The sequence below is a fragment of the Sinocyclocheilus grahami genome, unplaced genomic scaffold, assembly GCF_001515645.1.
Source record: "Sinocyclocheilus grahami isolate Dianchi unplaced genomic scaffold, SAMN03320097.WGS_v1.1 scaffold1188.1, whole genome shotgun sequence".
Classification (NCBI taxonomy): Eukaryota; Metazoa; Chordata; class Actinopteri; order Cypriniformes; family Cyprinidae; genus Sinocyclocheilus; species Sinocyclocheilus grahami.
In genome coordinates this window covers 50129-71194 of record NW_015506367.1, presented here as the reverse complement: position 1 = coordinate 71194, position 21066 = coordinate 50129, and the positions used below count along the sequence as shown (strand labels likewise).

The following is a 21066-nucleotide window of genomic DNA, read 5'->3' as shown; positions in this document are numbered from 1 at the left end:
CCGTGTATTTATCATCACCAAAACTTAAGAAAGAACAACGTCTATAAATAGGCCATCTCTTTATTGTTGATTTTCACCTGTCAATTTCTTTGAGATTTCATATTCAAAATGAGGACGGGAAGGGCCTTTCATCCAAGTTCACACACTCCGGGTGAAGGTGTCCGTGGGCACAAAGGAAACCCGAGAGAGGGAGACGAGGAGAGAGTCCATTTCTGGCTGGGATGATACTTTTAAAAAGGACTATTTAAAAACTACACTCCAGAAAGGAAAGAAAAAAGCAGGGCAAATGAAAATACTGATAAGGTAAGTGTTTTTTAGATATCTAAAACCCTGACGAAATCTCCAGCAGTCATTCACGAGAGTCACACTAACGTCACTTTATAACTTTTGATGTAAATCTAAGGTCAGACCTCAGAAAAAGAAACTGGATTGATCAAGAGAGAACAGGCACGTTTGGAATAAATGTAAAGGTTGTCTAACATTTTCTAACATTTGTCACTGTTTAAAACAGTGGTAATAGTTTCAGTTTCTCACAGAAAAACTTTTTTCCCACCTTTGGGTGTTTTTTTTTTGTCTCCAACAGTCCCCACCACCCAAAAAGAGTTGGAGAGGAAAAGAGGAGTGTTGTGAGTTTTCGCCCATGCACACGAGAAACTAATCCTCGATACGGGACTGTGCAAGGCTGTGACGAGTACAAATGTCCTTAAATGTATGAGCGACACTGATGACTCCAAAATCACACGTGACCTTTAGGAATGTACAACGTATAGCGTTTGTATGTGCGCACAGGGGGGCATTTGAGATCTACGTCAGTCACAGTCACTGGTGTGTTCAGATGATTTCAAAGGTTTTCTTCAGTTCCATGATTAATTGCCAGTCTGATTTCTGCATCTCGTCTCTGAACCAGTTCTTCAGAGCATCAATCGACTGACGGGTGATCTACATAAGATAAAGGAAGTCATTTAATTCATATTTAAATGGCATTGAAATATATGCTTTAACATTTGTATTAGGTAGGCCTGTCGCAATAATCAATATATCAACTTATCTCGCAATATATTATGTACATTACTGCAATCATTTTTGGTGACGCAATATATCGCCCATTATATTTACTTAAATTAATGTCACCATGTTTTGTACATTCCACTTGCGCCGGTGTGTTTTGCAGCTTCTCGTACATAACGTGGTGTGGTCATGAGGTGCTAGTTCAAATTTTAAAAATGCTTCTACAAACAAAGTTTCATCTGCAGATATGGCCTTGTTTAGGGATCTGTGCCTTTGTGCATACGGACATCTGACTGCTAAGTAGTGATTGTGTTTTTCAGCAATAGTGTGCACCCTTCATTTACAGAGAAAAGAAGGTCAGGGAAAAATCTGTAGATGGAAAAATCTCCATACAAGTTCTTTGTGCATTTTTCTTTTTTTCTACGAAAATGTTTATTTAATATTTATTCAGGGTTTTTAAGGTATCTAATATTTTGATGATCTAAATATTCTTAAAAATGTAACGTTTGTTGTCATTTGGAAGTGTGTAGGCCTTCTTGCATTATTATGTTGTTACATTATGATTATATATTCAGTGGCATAAAATGGTCTTTAAAATTACATTAATATTGCTTATCGTAATAATTTCTGCCGCAAAATATATCACACAACAAAAAGTTGTTATCGTGACAGGCCTAGTATTAGGGGGGGTTTTTTCCCAACAAAAACAAAAAACTAAGCATCCTATGAGCTCCAGTGGCGTTAGTTCGGGATGCAGGGAGAGAGTATACCTTGCTAACAATGATGTCTACAGCTTCAAAGTGTCTGCCGTACATCTTGGGTGCATCTCCAGGAATTGGCTCTATTTTCACACAGATCTCCTGTCCTTTCTTAGCGCTGTCTACAGACTTGTGATTTATTTCGATACCGGTCACAATGCCAATATCTACAAACTAAGAGAAAGAGAGAGAAAAGGTGGACCAAATCAATGCAAACAATTCAAGCTTTTCCCTTGAACTGTTAAAATGTAAAAAATGACAATAGAGGCACAGAGTTGTTCTGCTTCTTTCATTGTTGAGCTGAAAGTGTGCGTTCTCTACATGTCTCACCCCTTTGCTGGGCACACACACAGGAGTGCCCGTCCTTAGTACTCCAGCCTCCACAATGACCCCCATGACGATGGGATCTCTGGAGTTGAAGATGAACTGGGGCAATATACGCAGCTTACAGGGGAACACAGCTATGTGTCTGAAAAAGAGAGAAACGTTCAGATATTCAGACTGCAAACACTCAGGAGAAATTAGCTGTTTTTCAATCAAACCACTGTAACCACAGCCTTACAGAATTTAGTCTTGTTTGGGATGTAAAATTATTCAGGTGAGTGAATGATGAATTGTACACTAGACCACTCAAAAGTTCGGTGTTGGGTTTTCAGATTTTTTTATGTTTTTGAAAGAATTCTCTAATGATCACGAAGGCTGCATTTATTTGATCCAAAATGTAGTAAAACAATATTGGAAAAATATTACAATTTGTTTTCTATTTAAAATGAAATTTATTCCGGTGATGCAAAGCTGAATATACAGCATCATTACTCCAGTCTTCAGTGTCACATGATCCATCAGAAATCATTCTAATTTCCTTATTTTCTGCTCAGGATTATCAAATGTTAAAAACAGTTGCTGCTTAGTATTTTTATAGAAACTGACATTTTTCAGGATTCTGTAGAATCGAAAGTTTAAAAGAACAACACTTGTACAACAGAGAACATTTTACTGTTACTTCTAAATAATTCCCTGCTGAATGAACATTCATTTTTAGCATTAACTAAAAGTTTCAACTTTTGAATGGCAGTGTATGTCTGATGAAAAAAGAAGAGGAGGATGAGGGCAGTAGATAACGCACTTGAACTCATCCTGTTTCTGTTTCTTGTAGTCTTCTCTGTATTTGGTGAAGGCATCAAACAGATGGTAGATGATCTCGGCACTGAAAATACGCACACCGAGGCTGTCGGCCAGCTCCTGAGAATCTCGCTCTATTTTCACATCAAAAGCCAGGATCACTGCATACCTATAGGATAAGAGAGCGAATGATTAGGATAACAATCTGACAAGAGGAGATATATTATGCATCGATCAGCATACATACTGTGGATCATGCTCCAACATAGTGGAAGCTTTCATGACGTCCTTCTTGTGGACAGGACCGATGTTGATGCCAGCATACTGAAAGACAGAGGGAGAATTTAAGTGGGGATACAAACCCCTGAAACACTACAGCGGATTATAAATATATTTGCATTTCATTTAATTCCTCAAAATATAAAAAAAACAAGTAAAATCGAATTAAAAACTGACCAATATTTTACGCAAAATACTAGCATTAAACTTAGGAGAGCTATTTGTGCATCGCACAGAGATGCCGTCAATTTATGGTGTCTCTTTCAGAGAAGCTCGTAAATGTAATTTCTTTCAATAGTAGTTGACCGATATAGATTTTTTTTTAAATGGCTGCGATGCATAACAGTAGTTGAAAATAAATTTGTTTTACATAATGTTTACTAAATTAGAAATAAATTGTTTGAAAATGAATTATTAAAAAATAATTTGAACTGGATTAAAATAAATAAATAAAAGTTAACTTTAGATGGCAACTTCTTTGATCACGCAATCCTATTACAGTACTTTTTGGAAATTTCGGGGGGGAAAAAAACACTATACAAATGATATAAGCACTGTAATAATTTATTAAACAGAACTGTTAATCTAAGACTAATGAGTGAACTAATGAAGATCCATGTGCTCAGACAGTGTTTTCAGTGCTGTCAAAATAAAAGTCCCGCTTCTAACCCTTCAGCCAAACAGAAAGACTCAGTTAGCCAATGCTTATAAACTTAAAAATAGTGGCTGAAATATCTTTTCTTCAATAAAAGATTATAGAATGGGTTTTATGAGAGTATGTGTGAGTCTTTGAAAGCTTACAGGCACTTTGGATGTACGCAAGAACTCCAGCAGAGCTTCCAGAGAGCCGAGTGTAGAGGCCTGCACATACACACCCTTCTCCTCCAGTTTTATGGAATTCAGAGTCTGTTTCAGCTCCCGGATCAACTCGTCCTAGAAACAACCAACATCAGGATGCAGGAAAGGTCACCAATGTAGCAATAAGATTAACTGTTAATTATGACGTTTGACTGATTAATGTAAGAACGAGAAAAGGACGAAAAGACAAAAAAAAAAGCAGAATGTTCTTAGAGAGAGTGACATGACTGATTGGTTTGTAAAGCAGCACACTTACCTTCAGCACTGGAATTTCATCCTCTTTATGAGCGACGAGAAGAGGCAGGCCTGCCAGCGTCTTCTCCAGATCTTTTCCCAGGATCTTGACTCCCTGAGCCGTAGATACTTCTTTATGCTTCTCATACGGATTCTGTTCCCAGAGAGAAGAAAAATATAGGTTAAGAGTTACAAACAAGCTCAGAGGTTTATCCCAACACAGCGGATACAGCAAACTAAACATATAATAGCGCATAAGACCTTCACTCGGAGCTCTTTCAGGGGTGGTGGGAGGAGCAACCCTCTGATCTGAGTGATGATTGGTCCATCGACACCGGGGACGATAATAGTCTCGCCCTCCCGTAGACAACCGTTGATCAGGATGACGTCTATCGTCGTACCCATTCCAGGAAGAGCTTTTACCTAAGATATAGAAGATGGACAGCAGAGGTTATATTACAGTTGGGCTCCATGGGAAGAAAGAAAGCAAACTATTGTGATTAAACATACCAAACCAGACTGTCACGATTTGTTAGCAGGAACTCATTTTACCTCCATGACCTGTGCTCGAAGTTCATCACAATGAGCCAGTCGGCGGGCCAGCATGGTCTGAGTGAGCTCCACCAGCAGTGCGATGAGGTTCCCCATCCCATCACCCGAGTGGGCCGAGGTGGGAACCAGGGACACAAATGTACGAGGGTCTTTGTTCTCGTAGAACAGGGCAGCGTTAAGTCCCTGAAGGTTGAACAAGACAGCACTTTTATATAAAACTCAACAGGAGACATTTGCATCTCAAGTAAATGGGACTGTACAAAACGATGACAACAGACCTGCTGCGCAAACTCCACGATGACAGCTTTAGCCCTCTCATCAAACTCATCCTTGGTGTTTTTCTTCTGCTTCTTTAGTGTGGCCACCACGTCTGTGTCTGGACTCTTCTTCCAGTCGTACAGACGGTCAATCTGAGAAAGAAACACATTAGTATTTAAATACTTGCAGCAATCATCAGTATGAGCATTCGGTAGTCAGTATCTGGTACCTTGTTAAGTGCTACTATGAAGGGGCATTTCTTCTCCTTCAGCAGGTTGATGGATTCGATCGTCTGTGGCTCTAAACCGTGCATGATATCCACCACCAGGATGGAGATGTCACACAGAGAACTACCCCTGTTCCTCAGATTACTGAAGGGTGGAGAAGAGTGCCATTAAACATACAAACGAGCTTAAAAAGATATGGGTTTTCTACAGTATCGACACATTTTAGAAACTTTATAACAGCAAGTTAACATTTAATATTAATTTCCATATAAAAACAAATAAACAACAATTAGCAATTTTTGCAATTGGTAAGATTTTTTAATAAGTCTCTTATGCTTAACCAAGGCTGCATTTATTTGATCAAAAATACAGTAAAATAGTAATATTCTGAAATATTACAATTTAAAATAACGTTTCAAACATTGTAAAACTATTATCAAAGTTAAAAACAAAAATTTCTAAAGCATTCATTTGAAATAGAAATCTTTTGTGGCATTGTAAATGTCTATAGTATCATTTTTAATCAATTTAATGGGTTCTTGCTGAATAAAAGTATTTTTTCTTTCGTTAAAAATGAAAAACTCACCCAAACCTTAAATGGTAGTGTATAAAATCTGTCTATTATTTTTATTTGGCACACAAAAATCAATAGCACAGTGTGTACCTGAAGGACTCGTGTCCAGGTGTGTCAATAATGAGCATGCCAGGAACCTTCACGTTCTCCTTGTCAAACTGATGCAAATACACAAACACGTGCCTTAATAAATCCCATGGAAAAACAGAATTAGAAAATGTGCATTACAGAAAGATACATACATTTTTCACCATCTTGGTTTGTTCTAATATGGTTTCCAGGGGCACATTAGTGGCTCCGATCTGCTGTGTGATCCCACCAGCCTCACTATCCTGAACATGTGTGTGTCTCAGCTGACAGACAGAGAAGAAGAAAACGATATTAAACACACAAAAACCACACAGGTGCTGAAGTCCACATCAGGCACTTTGAAACGCACCTTATCCAGGATTTTGGTCTTCCCTGTGTCTACATGACCCAGTACACAAACCACAGGAGATCGGAGCTTGCCAAAATTAATGTTCTTCAGGTTTTCCTGCCTTCGTTTCTGATCACAAAGAAAAACACGGTTGATTCCACTGTGTGTGCATAAATGCGTCCACTTTGTGTAGTGCAAAAGGCTGTATTGCGTACCTCTATGCGTCTCTTGGCCTTGTCATAAAGTCTCTCCTCTTTGCTTCGGTCATCGTCCGAATCGCTCTCGCTGCTTGACTCGGAGCTCGGCTCTTTTCCTGCTTTATTTGTGCTCATCTTGTTGCTGCGGTCTTTGTTGTCCTCCTCATCCTCACTCTCCTCTCCATCATTCTCCTCTTCATCTTCATCCTCCTCCTCTTCATCATCATCCTCTTCTTCCTCACTGCCGTTCTCTTGGTCTTCAGCAGGTTTTTGTGTTGCCAGAGTAGTTCCCTTCACCTCGATGTGAACCTTCTTCATCTCTGTGAATGCACAAACGTCAAATTAATCAGCACTCACAACAAACCACCACCAAATGACTTCATGATTTTAAAAGACATGTATCCGTGGGAAAGCATGCTTTACACCCACCTTTCTCCTCATCGCTAGCCATGGCCTCCCAATCGTCCAGATCAGCAGCCTCCGCTTTTGGCTCCTTAACTGTTGCAATGAAAATGTCAGCTATTATCCTTGTTTACAGCCACAAATCATGAACAGACAAATCCTTATCCATGATTAGCATGATTCACTTATTTACTTTTTTTGACAATAAGCCATTCAATTTGTAGGGCCCTATTATTTAGGTGATGCAGAATACGTGGCCAGAATTGTGGAATTCAGGAATTAAAATTGAATTTAGTGTATTGTGTGCAATGTCACAGAATAGGATAATTTTTGGATTAATAAATCAAAAGTAGAGCTAAGATTAAAATGAATCAAATTCAAATTGACATTAGTAATTAAACCGCAAATCAGCATGTCAAAAATTACAACAGATCGCCAAAATAAAAGTCTGACATCTTGAAATTATGATAGAAATATTACTATTGCACAGTAAATGAACTTCTATAAGTAGTAGCAATAGTAATAACAATAAAAATAAGCAACGCTTATTTTTAATATGTATTTACACACATACATTTTTGTTGTGCAGCATTGTATATGACAAACTAATGACTAAAGTTTCCTAATGGCTCAATTGTAATTACGATGTTAACATGGAGAGCCAGAAAAAAATAAATTGCATTTGAAAGGAACCTAAATTTGAGAAATTAAAGTAATTACCTTGCTCTGCTTCAGGTTTGTCCACTTTCATCTCTGTTGTGACTGGCTGAGGTGTCTCTGATGTGGGTGATGCCACTTCTGAAGTTTCTAATATAAGCCATGAAAATGTTAGGATGTCTTTAACCATCCTTGACAACCACAGGTAAATACACAGAGAAAGAAACAGGTATCGGATTAGTCGGGATCTAACCTTCAGGAGTTTGTGCTGTTGGCTTTTTTTTTCTCTTATCAGAGTAAACCGGCTTCTTCTTTGGCATTGCATCTTTGGATGGCACTTCAACACCTGAGAGGAAGCCAATGACACCATCAGCTCCAAAAATATTTACTACTTCTTTCATCAAAGCTGCTGGTAGTCATGTTCTCACCCTGAGCCTGCAGCACTCGCAGCGTGGCTTCTGCTCTGGCTCGAGCCTCTTTCTGGGCCTTGGTAAGGAGCTTTCCCTCCTTCTTTAGCCTTTCTTTTCTCTCCTTGTCCTTTTGTTTTTTCTTCTCTTTCCTCTCGGCCTCTAGACGCTCCTGTGGATGAAGGTTTCAGAGATGAAGGAACGATAACGGTTTTGACAACATAAGCTTGAATGCCTGAGTCTTTCACTGACCTGCTCCTGTCTCTGAGCCTCCAGCTCCTCCAGCCGTCGCTGTCTTTCCTCCTCTTCTCTTTTGGCTTGTTCCTCCTCCTCCTTCATTCTGGCCAGGGCCTCTTGCATTGCTTTCACTGTTGCTTTGCTGGGACCCTTTTTCTTGTCCTTTTCTTTCTCCTCCTTCTCACCTTTCTTCTTCTTCTTGTCCTTTTTCTTTTTGTCACCCTCAGCCTCCTCTGTAGAAAATCAGAGGATAGAGAAACATAAATTGAAGCGTAGGACTTTCTGATGTATTGAATATTCACAATCAAACTTAGTTTCTTATAGAGTGCGTTTGACTTTTAAAAAAAAAAAATTTTTTATCACCCCTTGCCTCACGACTTGCAACTATTAGAGCATTAAGACTTCAGTAACATAAATGGCATTACAATTGGTAAGTTTGAATAATTTCCATGAAACAGTTTATTCAAAATTCTGTGATTCAAACAATCATGCCAAATTATTTTTCCAAGGGCTAAAAAGAAAGGAATAAATATATACAAAATCGTGTCTGTGGGTTTGAATAAATGTTTTCCTTCATTTTAGAAAAATACATTAATACATAAATATCAAATATCAAGTATACACACGCACGCACACACACTACCATTCAAAAGTTTGGGGTCAGTAGGGTTCTTTAATGTTTTTAAAGCAGTCTCTTATGGTCAGGCTGCATTTATTTGATAAAAACAATTAATATTATGAAATATTGTTACTACTGTAATATATGTTAAAATGCAATTTATTCCTGTGATGCAAAGCTGAATTTTCAGCATCATTACTCCAGTCTTCAGTGTCACATGATCCTTCAGAAATCATTCTAATATGCTGATTTACTGCTCAAGAAACATTTATTATTAAAAATGTTGAAAACAGTTGTGTTGATCATATTTTAGTGAAAACAGTGATACATTTTTTTTCAGGATTCTTCGATTAATAGAAAATTCAGACAAACAGCATTTAGTTGAGATTTGAGAAATCTTTTGTTATAAAATGTCATTGCTTTCAGTTTTGATCATTTTAATGCATTCTTGTATAATAATAATAAAAAAAATCCCAAACTTTTAAACGGCAGTGTACATATACACATACATAAACATAATGTACTATGGACAATCTGACCTTCTCCCTGGACATCAGCTGCATCCTGCTCCACTGAAGCCTCTGCCTCTATTTCCTTGCTCTCTGCTGAAGGTGTGGTAGCAGGTTTCCCTGTCTCCTTCTTTAAGGCCTCCTCTTCTTTCTCTTTCTTAGCTCTCTGCTTGGCCTTCTCCTCCTCTTTCTTCTTCCTCTCCCTCTCTTTTTTCTCTGCTTTCTTCTGCGCAGCTGTCTTCACCTTGAAGGCCGATTCTTCTCCTTCGTCTTCCTCACTGTCTGGTTTGGCTTTACTTTTCTTCTTGCGTGCGGCTTGAGAATCATCGTCTGATTCATCATTGTCACCCGCTCCTTCACCCTTCTTCGCACCACCATCTTCATCGTCCTCCGAGTCAGATGCACCCTTTCGGCCACCTTTCTTTTTAGCCGTATGTTTCTGCCGTGACCGCGAGCCCTCATCCTCAGAGTCTGAAGCAGCAACAGCAGGAGCGGGAGCCGCCACCGTCTCTGTGTCTTTCGCCCTGCGCTCGTTTTCCATGTTGTTCTGACCCTGATCTTCATCACCTTCCTCATCCTCCAGATTTGCCTTTTTACCCTTCTTGGCTTTCTTCTTGTCCGCTTTACTCAGAGCGGGCTCAGGTTCAGCGTCCACTGCTGAATCGGATTTCTAAGACAGAAACACATGGAGAAATTGCTGTCAATGGCACATGACTCAGCTTGTAAAATCAGAAGAGAGAGCAAAACAAAAGACAATGCATGCTGAATGTGATTATCAGTTTGTGTTAATGAAGAATACCTTTTCCTCTTCTTTAGATTTTCCTCCTTGGTTTTCTAATGACAGTGTCTCCAGTTCTTTCTGGATGTCATCCTCACTGCAAGTAAAAAGTTCATCATTAATTCCCAAACACTAACATTCATGTTCAAAAGTTTAGGGTCAGTAAGATTAATTTAATTAATCAATAGTAGTGCTGCCAAACGATTAATCGCGATTAATCGCATCCAAAATAAAAGTTTTTGTGTACATAATATATGTGTGCACTGTGTATATTTATTATGTATATATAAATACACACACATGCATGTATATATTTCAGAAAAATGTTATTTTTTTATATATATTAAATAGATTTATAATATAAATTATATGAATATAAATATAGACATGTAAATACATGTACATATTTTTGAAGTATATACTGTATGTTTGTGTATTTATATATACATAATAAACATACACAGTATACACATATATTATGCAAACAAAAACTTATTTTGGATGCGATTAATCGTTTGACAGCACTAATCAATAGTTTTAGCCCACAAGGATGTATTAAACGTGGTGCTGTCAAACGATTCATCGCAATTAATCGCATCCAAAATAAAAGTCTTTGTTACAAAAACTTATTTTGGATGCGATTAATCGTTTGACAGCACTAATCAATAGTTTTAGCCCACAAGGATGTATTAAACGTGGTGCTGTCAAACGATTCATCGCAATTAATCGCATCCAAAATAAAAGTCTTTGTTTATATATACACATGCATGTGTGTGTATTTATATATACATAATAAATATACACAGTACACACACACATATATTATGTAAACAAAAACTTTTATTTTGGATGCGATTAATCATTTGACAGCACTAATTAAACTACTTAAAAGTGACAGTGAACACATTTATAATGTTACAAAAAACTCTATAAAAAGGCTGTCCTTTTGGACCTTTTATTCATTAAAGAATCCTGAGAAAAATGTGTCAGTTTCCACAAAAATATAGCTAAAGCAGCACAACTGCTTAAAACATTGATAATAATAAAAAATAATAATAAAGATTAAAAATCTTATTTTAAAAAAAATTTTATTAAAAAAAAAGATTAAAAATAATAATATTGACACCTTCAATACCACGACCGAGGTGCCCTTGAGCAAGGCACCGAACCCCCAACTACTCCCGGGCGCCGCAGCAAAAAAATGGGTGCTCACTGCTCCGGGTGTGTGTGCGCGCGTTCACTGCTGTATGTGTGCACTTTGGATGGGTAAATGCAGAGCACTAATTCAGAGTATGGGTCACCATACTTGGCCACATGTCACGTCACACTTAAAGAAATGTGTCTCGAGTAGCAAATCAGCATACTTAAATATTTCCTGTAGGATCATGCAACACTGGAGACTGGAGTAATGATGCTAAAAATTCAGCTTTGAATCACAGAGATAAATTACATTTTAAAATATATTACAGTATATTAAAAATTGTTATTTTGAGTAGTAACGATATTACTGTTTTTTTTCTGTATTTTTGATTAAATAATTTCAGCTTTGATGAGCATAAGAGACTTCTTTCAAAAACATTTTTAAAATCTTACCGACCCGATTTTTGAGCAGCACTGTATAGAAAGAGAAAATCTCTTTTAAGCTTATGAACTGTGTCAGTGTTGGAGGAAAGAGGTGAAGACCTACTCAAAGTCATCTTTCTTTCCTTTCTTTTTCTTGCTCTTTGATTTGCTCTGCTCCTTGCCTGCTCCTGCTCCTTCAATTTCAGCTGCAAGCGCGTCGATGTCAACTCCGTCGTCTTTGGCACTATGAAAAGCAGAAAAGAATACATTACATTTTTCACTACTGAACTTTTTTAAAAACGTATTTGCCATATTGCAATCACTACATTGAGCTATACTCATAAACTGGGCCATAAGTTTTTTTTTTTTACAGCATATGAATGAGAAACTTAAAATACGTTTTTCCATGTCTTTTAGATTTGATGTCATCTACATGCTAGTTGACTAAATTTTAATTACAAATGTCAAAATTACAGTTTGCCTCTTCCAGGACAATGCACTATAACAATGAGGACACCTCTTGCACCTCTTGCATATTTTAATACAAGAAAGATGTTCCTTCCTATCAAGTGATTTTACACGGTTTAATGGTGTACATTTACTATTTTCCACTTAAATAAAATTAGAAATGCTTTGAGTAGGGACTGCCCGATACTGCGCTCCTGTACTCGTACTCGTAAAAATGCCCCGATACCAAAAGCCGATACTACACAGCGTGTGAACAGAGCTGTGTCCAGAAAAAGAAACAATGACAACAGAACAACAGAGAGTACAATGGAGTTATTAGAGATCAAGGATGTCTATGAAGTACATGTAAGTAATTAATAATGTTAAACATTCGATATTCACGCCTGTATAGCGGATGTGCGCGAGCTGATAAGCAGAGCGTGCTGAGTGGATTGAGCGCGCGGCTGCACAGTTGCGCAAGCTTGTCGAGTGAATATCTCACAGACAACACTGGAAAGTTTGTAGTTCTGTCGGATATGTCAAAAGCAAGCAAGCAAAACAGTGCACAAGTTACTAAAGTTATTTGACGGGAAGGAGAGCGAAAGAGAGAGTCAGAGAGCGCGCACTTCTGTTGCATGATCTTGATTGCTGTTCGCTCCATTAGCGCATGCATTTGGATTAAAACTAAATCGTAAATATAAAAAATGATAGGGGCATTCACTATAAACAACATTTATTTTAAACATCAAGCATATACGATTAATGCAAAAGTGAAACTAGCAGACTGTGTGAAATACGCTAGGCTATAAGTGTCTCTCCCATTCTGCACCAATGCAAACATGTGCGCGCTGCGCATGGTTAGCTTGCTTTAAAATTATGTTTTTTATTCATACACGAGGGTCTGCGTACAGTGTGCGTGGACGCAAATTACGTCTCCAAAATAGTACGCGCGTACTCGTATAATGTATAACGAGTGGTTCTTTGCATTATTTTAGGAAAAAGTTTTATGATTACAGTATTGAGCTGCTGCAATGGAGCAGCTCTAATGCGCCATTAAAATGAACAGTGAAAGTAACAAACGCTTATACAATAAATTTTAACGGGTATAATTAAGTGTGGAAATAACTGAAAGAAATATCTGTTTGCTAAATGAAGCCAACTAACATGATGATTCTTATTATTTTGTCTCTGTACCCAATATTTGTAAAAAATGACAAATGCTGTGAAAATACAGGTATCGCTATTGACGAGTACCAAAAAAAATGACAGTATCGGTAACGGACTCGTTCTAAAAAAAAGTGGTATCGGTGCATCCCTAGCTTTGAGAAAGCAAATACAAATGTACTCAAAAAATAAATAAATAAATTTGATGAAATCTGCTTAACATACAGGTGCATCTCAATAAATTAGAATGTCGTGGAAAAGTTCATTTCAGTAATTCAACTCAAATTGTGAAACTCGTGTATTAAATAAATTCAATGCACACAGACTGAAGTAGTTTAAGTCTTTGGTTCTTTTAATTGTGATGATTTTGGCTCACATTTAACAAAAACCCACCAATTCACTATCTCAACAACTTAGAATATGGTGACATGCCAATCAGCTCATCAACTCAAAACACCTGCAAAGGTTTCCTGAGCCTTCAAAATGGTCTCTCAGTTTGGTTCACTAGGCTGCACAATCATGGGGAAGACTGCTGATCTAATAGTTGTCCAGAAGACAATCATTGACACCCTTCACAAGGAGGGTAAGCCACAAACATTCATTATGCTTCCTTCTGCTGACCAGCTTTTTGAAGATGCTGATTTCATTTTCAAGCAGGATTTGGCACCTGCACACACTGCCAAAAGCACCAAAAGTTGGTTAAATGACCATGGTGTTGGTGTGTTTGACTGGCCAGCAAACTCACCAGACCTGAACCCCATAGAGAATCTATGGGGTATTGTCAAGAGGAAAATGAGAAACAAGAGACCAAAAAATGCATATGAGCTGAAGGCTAATGTCAAATGGCGCTTTTACACTGCGTGGTATGACTCGGCACGGCTCAGTACGGTACGGCACGGTTCAGCTTGGCACGGTTTGCGTTTCCACTGCAGTTCAGTACCACTTTAGAGTGGGCGGAATTATTCACATGTCGTTATAGTTGCGCCTCCTCTACTACCACGACTCCTACCTGAAATAAATGAACTTTTCCACGACATTCTAATTTATTGAGATGCACCTGTACATGTGCAGTGCAGTAAAAAATTCACCTGAGAAAACGCAGACCACCAGAAATGATTAACTAAGCAACCGGCCAGGAAAACACTCACCTGTTACCAGAGATTTAGAAACAACAACAGGATGTCCAGACCATTACTGACTAATCGTGACATTTTCAGTAAAAGGACTTCCATTATACACTAGTGGTGTAAGATAATACATTTTTATTACAAACTAGCAAAAAAAACAGCATTACACCAACAGCACAGATGCATATTACACACCTGAACACCACTCTAGACAACCAGTGAAAGCACACAGCAATATTTGCAACAATACATACACAAAAACTGATCATATTAAACACCTGAACTCAAATACCTTATCGATCAAGTCAAACACAGCAATGATGAGGAAGTAAACTTGTGCTGCTTATATAGTGGAGCCTAAAGCCCTCATTACATGCTTGTTGCATCAGAAAGGGAAAATCACAGTCATAGCGGGGCAGATCTCTCACACACATAAACCTGCTGCCCTCAGCAAACACAGAGCAGATGATGAAACTCCAGTTAATGGAAAGATGGGCAAATGACTTGAATGAATGGAGAAGAGATGGAGGCATGTTTAATCAAAGTTAAAATATGTTTTAGCAGACTACAGTTCTTTGACGCAATGCAAAGGGCAGCAACGGTCTTTAAGTAACAGGTAATCTTGTTTTGATGCTACTCTCGATAATTAATGGCTGGATCGCATGACATCTTTTGAGATTACTGGAACAGGAAATGACATGGCAACCAGCACTTAAGGGTTAGCACAGGTTAACACTCTCATTAAGATGGTAAGCAACTTAACCACCTCCCACAAGGCCAAAAGACCAAGAATCTGCTCAGCATCAGACCCAGACAAATTTAGCTATTCAAGCGACTGAGTTCAGAGAGGGAAAGGAAAACAGGTCAAACCAGGTGAAACTGCTGCTGTCCCACATTGGCCAGTATTACAGCAAAACCTTAAATTCAACCTAATAAACTAAAAACAAACCAAGGCTTGCAGAAGAAAATTTCTTTAACTAAACGACTGGAACATAAAAGCAGACAATCAATCACTTTCAAGGTACAGATTTTATATAATAATTATAATTATGTTTTGAATAACAATCCAATCTGAAGCAGATAAAAAAACAAGGGAAAAATGATTCACCAAAATCACTATGCCAAGTTTTTTTAAGTATTTATATATGGATAATATATATATGTACATACACACACATACATGTACAATATATATGATATATAATATATATATCATATATATTGTACATGTATGTGTGTGTATGTACATATATATACATACACACACATACATGTACAATATATATGATATATAATATATATATCATATATATTGTACATGTATGTGTGTGTATGTACATATATATACATACACACACATACATGTACAATATATATGATATATAATATATATATGTGTGTGTGTGTGTATGTATATATACAAAGAGACTAGCAAGAGATCCATTACTTATATCATCAATGAAACGTTAATAACTAACCTAATTCCAGCCAAATATACTATATAAATTTACAAAATGCATGTAGTATCTCACAGACAAGTACATTTTTGAAATTCCAACAACCCTGACAGAATACACACACACACACAGTACACCTGAAAATTATAAATACAACCTGGATTAGAGTTGCAAAGGGGTGGAACATTTCCAGAAACTTTTCAAAAAATCCCTGGAAGATTAAAAAAAAAATCCTGAAATGTTTCCCAAATTTACTGGAAATGTTCCACCTTTTTGCAACCCTAACCTGGATTGAATTAATAATCATAAGCCCTCAATATTGTCCAAGTTTGACAGGTACGGTCCAATTTATCATTTAACAATTACATCCCTTGATCTCAATGGGACAGTTCACCCTGCCCAACTCAGCTGGTGACCGACTGCCACAGTCCTGGAAGAATTTGAACATTTTCACAAGCCGAGATTTCTGCCTCTCACCGTTTCTACATGACCAAAGGTCGATGGCATCCCACAGAAGAGCGTTTCACTGAAGACAATGCGCCGAGCAGCACAATGGAAACGGATGAGGTAGCACTGCCAGGCGAGAAATCAGATACCGCGTGTAATACACAAAAGCCACTGCCCTTAAAAACAGTCTTCTGTGCTCGGACAGCGTCTGATATCAGAGCAGATGTGAAGTACAACTAATCTAACACTAACAGCTGCTGGATCAAGACCAGCTGTTTCTCATTTTAAAGCCACCAATGTGACAAATACGCAACGCTCACAATAAATTACCCAGTCAGCTGGTGTCTAAACGTGCATCTTTACATGCCAGTGATCCCCTGATGATATTGCTCTGGTTAAACGGTCAGTAGTACCACAATGAGGAAGACAGGCCTAGTTACAGCGGCACATGAACTCATGTCCATCAGAAGCTAGCCAGGTGGCTAACAGTGTGTCTCCTCACACACTAACCTGTCAAGATTATAAACAGCACGGTCTTTCTGCTGTTAACAGAGTCCGTGTTGCGCATTCCCCAGTGTCCTAACTTACCCATCATCTCCCTTATTTTTCTGTTTCTTCCCCATTATGTCTGTATGGCTGTAACCTCCTCGTTGCGGTGCCGTGTAGTCGGTGTTAGCGCTTCAAGTTAGTCGTGCTCGCATTGCGCATGCGCACTTGACAATGAGTAATAGCGCACCGCGGCCTCAGCGCAGACCTTTAGCGCACATGGATAGTCTACTCTATACAGTTAGTTACATGTAAAGAGAAAGAATCCCGATTAAATGCCATTTCGGGATGTTTGCGTGAAATATAATATCGTTCCTATTGCTTCGTTTTAAATAAACCGCACAAACAACAAAGAAAGAGCATATATTTCTTACAAACATGAAATAGGCCATCCACATTAAACACTAGTCCGTGTTAAACTGCGCTTTTACGTCAGGAAGAGCGCGACAAGAGCGCTGCGCATAGCAAACGCGTCACCAGCTAAAAACCATACAATTCATATTTTAAATAAATTTGTACACACACATACAAGTATGTATATAATAATTTACATATGTGACCCTGGACCACAAAACCAGCCTAAGGGTCAAATTTTTTTTAATGGAGATTTATACATCTTCTGAAAGCTGAATAAATAAGCTTTCCATTGACGTATGTTTGTTAGGACAAATATAGGACAATATATAATATGAGATATAACTATTTGAAAATCTGGAATCTGAGGGTGCAAAAAAATCTAAATATTGAGAAAATCACCTTTAAAGTTGTCCAAATGAAGTCCTTAGCAATGCATATTACTAATCATATAAAAATAAAAAATATAAGCTTTGCTATATTTACAGTAGGTCATTGACAAAATATCTTCATGGAACATGATCTTTACTTAATATCCTAATGATTTTTGGCATAAAAGAAAAATCTATCATTTTGACCCATACAATGTATTGTTGGCCATTTCTACAAATATACAGGGGTCACATATTCAATCAAGAGTGAAAAATTTAAGGGGGTCTGAATACTTTCCGTACCCACTGTATATCAATGTTGAGGGATATTATATATTAATATAATATTGTTAATAATATAACACAATGTGTTTACATTGTGTTCCAAATGATTATGCAAATGACATATCAATAGGATTCAGGTACAATAAAGTGTCAGATTTTGTTTGTGTTGTTTTTCAAATCTTTTTAGATATATTTTAGGTATCAATCTCAGACAGGTTTGTTCAATAGCTTGCCAGGTCTTCTTAGGTAAATGGAAACCCTACTTAAAGGGGTCATATGATGCAATTTCAATTTTTCCTTTCTCTTTGGAGTGTTACAAGCTCTTTAGTTGCAAAGACTAAAGTCTCAAATCCAAAGAGATATTCTTTATAAAAGTTAAGAGTCAACCACGCTTACCTAAAACGGCTCGTTCTAACACGCCCCCACATGTCTACGTCACGATGTGGGAAGATTTGCATGACGCTGTGTGTTTCGTTGTGAAAGCGAAACTACTTTGTTTGGTCTTCCAAAAGAGGACACAACTAGAAATCAGTGGTTAAGTTGTATTTACAACACTGTTCCAGAACACTTCAACCCAAATATCCAGATGTGTGCAGCACAAGGATTTGCCACTGACGATTCAAATGTGAGTTTTGAGCAGTGAGTAGCGCTTGTTGTTTGTCGTTTCTCCAGACATGGTTTTATGTTTACGCAGCGCGATACGCAACCCAACGCATAAAAAGACAGTATAAGTCATTATAATCAGTAATTATGTCCCCACTGGATACAACAAATGCCTCATTTGTAATGAGTTTTATTGTTTTTGTCTTGTCATACCGAGACACAGGGCATCACAGTATGGTAAGGGGCGTAACATTTCTGTCACACGCTTGAGGTATCCGGCCAATCACAACGCTGACCGATGAGCTTTGTAAAAATCGAAGCGTTTCAGAAAGGCGGGGCATAGAGGAGCAACAATAATGTACATTATGTGGAAAATAATGGGGGTTTTTTTACCTTAAATCGCATAAACACATTGCATTACACCAAATACACAACATAATGTACGTTGCAACGTCATATGACCCCTTTAAAGAGGTTGTTCCACATTATTAAGCAAGTCACAGTTCTCATGCAATATGGTAAGGAAGAAAGATCTTTCTGAAGATGAAAAATATGAAACAATGCAATGTCTTGCAAAAGGCATCAAAACAAACAATATTTTGCAAATAGAAATTAGTGTTGAAGCTACTGGAGTCTCAAGATCCTCTCCATGCAGACTGGCAGTTGTGTGTAAAGCTGCTTCAAATTGTTTTTCAAATTTTCAAACTGTTTAGCACCATGGTATTTATGCAAAACAATATTTTTATAATTTAATTTATCATGCATATAATCTTTATTCATATATTATTGCTCTATTAATATTTGCAAGCATTTAATGGTTTAAATGAATTAGATGTGAATTATGTCTACAGTAATGTCTGCCCAATGCTTACATTTTCAAAGTATTTCAACAGTTTCATCATAGAATTGGTAGCGTTATTTGTGTTTTTCATATCAAATCTCTGTAAACTGTGACTGTGCAGGAGGCCACTTTAAAGATTTTGAAATTACGTATCACATAATGTTCATTTCTGACTTCATTTTTATTCACATCACTGAAACCACACCAGCACACAATCTATGAATCTTCACAGCAACATCTGCAGTCATTGAAACGGTTCTCATGAATGCCGCCACCAGCACTGCGGTTTCATTCGGACAGTATTTGCTGCCATTCAGAGTTGATGTAAACTCATTCACCATCTCTGAAGGAAGCCAGTTTTCCGGGATTTCCATAGCACATTGTTCTACAGCACCATTTTTGATGTCCATATCAAGCTTTATAGTCACATCCTCCACCACTATAGAAGAGCAAACACTGAATTTTGGAGTTCTGCCATAAATCCACTCCCACGTCTGCAGATCCTGTGCCATCTTATGAATGCCAGGCATGAGACCTTCATGAGTGGGGTCCACTTTGATGACTGGGCTGTCAAATCCAAATTCATTACTGTACTGGGAAGCAATAGCATCCATGATAGTGTTCGAGTCAAGAGTGGGATCCACATCCAAAAGGTTCTTGACAGGGGAAGGAACGCTTGGGGTAGCGCTGCTTTTGATAACTTCAGAAGTGTTACTCTTCAGGACTGAGGGCAATATTGAACGGTCAACAGAACACAATAATGTACAGTGGTGATAAGCAGAGGTTCTGCCTAATTTCGCAGCAGTGCCTGATATTTTGTAATGGCCATTTAACAAAATATCAAATCTGTCTGACGCTGCGACATCTAGATCGGGTCTCAGTGCTTTTAATGCTCTAGTAACGACTTTGAGGTTTCTGTGACGGTCGTATTTCTTCTTGGAGGTGAAGAAGGTCATGTTGATGTTTCCAAAATCATGGAAAACCGTTCCACCTCCACTGCGACGCCTCGCTAGCGGGATCCCCAAGCGTCTCATCAAGGGCAGGTTACACTCCTGCCAGGGGTTTTGATGCCTTCCTATGACAACCACGGGTGAATTTCTCCATAATAACAGCATGCTTCTGTTTTGCAGATCGACGCGATCGTGAATCCAGTCTTCTAAGGCCAGGTTCTCAAATATGCCAGTTGACGCAGATTTTAGGACGATACCAGCTTTTCCCATCTCATCGAAGAAGGTTGACAAAGTGCTTTTGAGGCGAGCTGATCCAGAGAGGACGCATGCCCTGTTTGACAGTCTCAAAATCATCGCTGACTTTTCATTTCTCCAAAAGTCTGTAAGGCACGAATAAACCACAGATGATTAATTTCTGCGGCGTGTAGCGAAAACGTTTGGCCAATAATGCACATGGAATACGGATCTGCACTGTTTTTCTCACGCCTGCAGCAGCGAAACATCCGGGTCTTCTTCTTCTTCTTCTTTGACGTTTTATGGCGGTTGGCAAACCAGCTTTAGGTGCATTTACCGCCACCTACTAGGATGGAGTGTGGAGCAATGACGTTAAAGGAAAACTAAAAAAAATTTAAAAATTTGTAGTGATTCTTTAAATCCTGTTTATTAACTCTGTATCTTTGAGATACTTAAATAATATGTGAAACATTTCTATAGTCACATCTTTATTTAACAATTTCTGAAGTGAGATCTGAGTTATTTCTATATGAAGTCCTTCTGTCAGTTGTACTCTTTCGTTGTCATATCCTTTACATTTTAT

At 38.0% G+C, this 21066-nt stretch overlaps 2 protein-coding genes across 4 annotated transcripts; both read right to left on the bottom strand.

The window, feature by feature from the left end:
- Nucleotides 1–44: 44 nt before the first annotated feature.
- On the bottom strand, nt 45–17144 carry eif5b (eukaryotic translation initiation factor 5B). Of its 3 annotated transcripts, XM_016253557.1 has the most exons (24): nt 16888–17143; nt 11782–11901; nt 10116–10191; nt 9347–9986; nt 8204–8421; nt 7973–8123; nt 7798–7890; nt 7608–7694; nt 6915–6983; nt 6504–6805; nt 6310–6417; nt 6113–6223; nt 5961–6028; nt 5299–5440; nt 5090–5221; nt 4812–4994; nt 4521–4682; nt 4282–4413; nt 3969–4100; nt 3136–3212; nt 2893–3057; nt 2097–2235; nt 1779–1940; nt 45–939 (listed from the first exon to the last, which is right to left on the bottom strand). In XM_016253557.1, exons 1-24 carry the CDS (start codon nt 16920–16922, stop codon nt 832–834), a joined length of 3612 nt encoding a protein of 1203 aa, XP_016109043.1. In that variant the 5' UTR covers nt 16923–17143; the 3' UTR covers nt 45–831. The 3 variants fall into 3 exon arrangements, with proteins under 3 accessions (XP_016109043.1, XP_016109044.1, XP_016109045.1); XM_016253559.1 differs by lacking the exon at nt 45–939 and having other exon boundaries at nt 1795–1940; nt 2099–2235; nt 16888–17142; XM_016253558.1 differs by lacking the exons at nt 7608–7694; nt 7798–7890 and having other exon boundaries at nt 16888–17144.
- A 2111-nt stretch (nt 17145–19255) lies between these two features.
- Nucleotides 19256–20759, bottom strand: LOC107567789 (lipoyltransferase 1, mitochondrial-like). Its single transcript, XM_016253539.1, has one exon. It carries the CDS (start codon nt 20601–20603, stop codon nt 19485–19487), a length of 1119 nt encoding a protein of 372 aa, XP_016109025.1. The 5' UTR covers nt 20604–20759; the 3' UTR covers nt 19256–19484.
- Nucleotides 20760–21066: the final 307 nt, after the last annotated feature.

What these genes read in the sequence shown, in the direction of transcription:
- eif5b (XM_016253557.1), bottom strand. Translation starts at nt 16,922, where the DNA reads ATGGGGAAGAAACAGAAAAATAAGGGAGATGATGG. An exon ending in AGCTGATGTCCAGGGAGAAG is followed by an intron (nt 8,422 to 9,346) that starts GTCAGATTGTCC and finishes GATTTTCTACAG; the next exon opens with AGGAGGCTGAGGGTGACAAA. An exon ending in TCGTGGAGTTTGCGCAGCAG is followed by an intron (nt 4,995 to 5,089) that starts GTCTGTTGTCAT and finishes TTCAACCTTCAG; the next exon opens with GGACTTAACGCTGCCCTGTT.
- LOC107567789 (XM_016253539.1), bottom strand. Translation starts at nt 20,603, where the DNA reads ATGATTTTGAGACTGTCAAACAGGGCATGCGTCCTCTCTGGATCAGCT.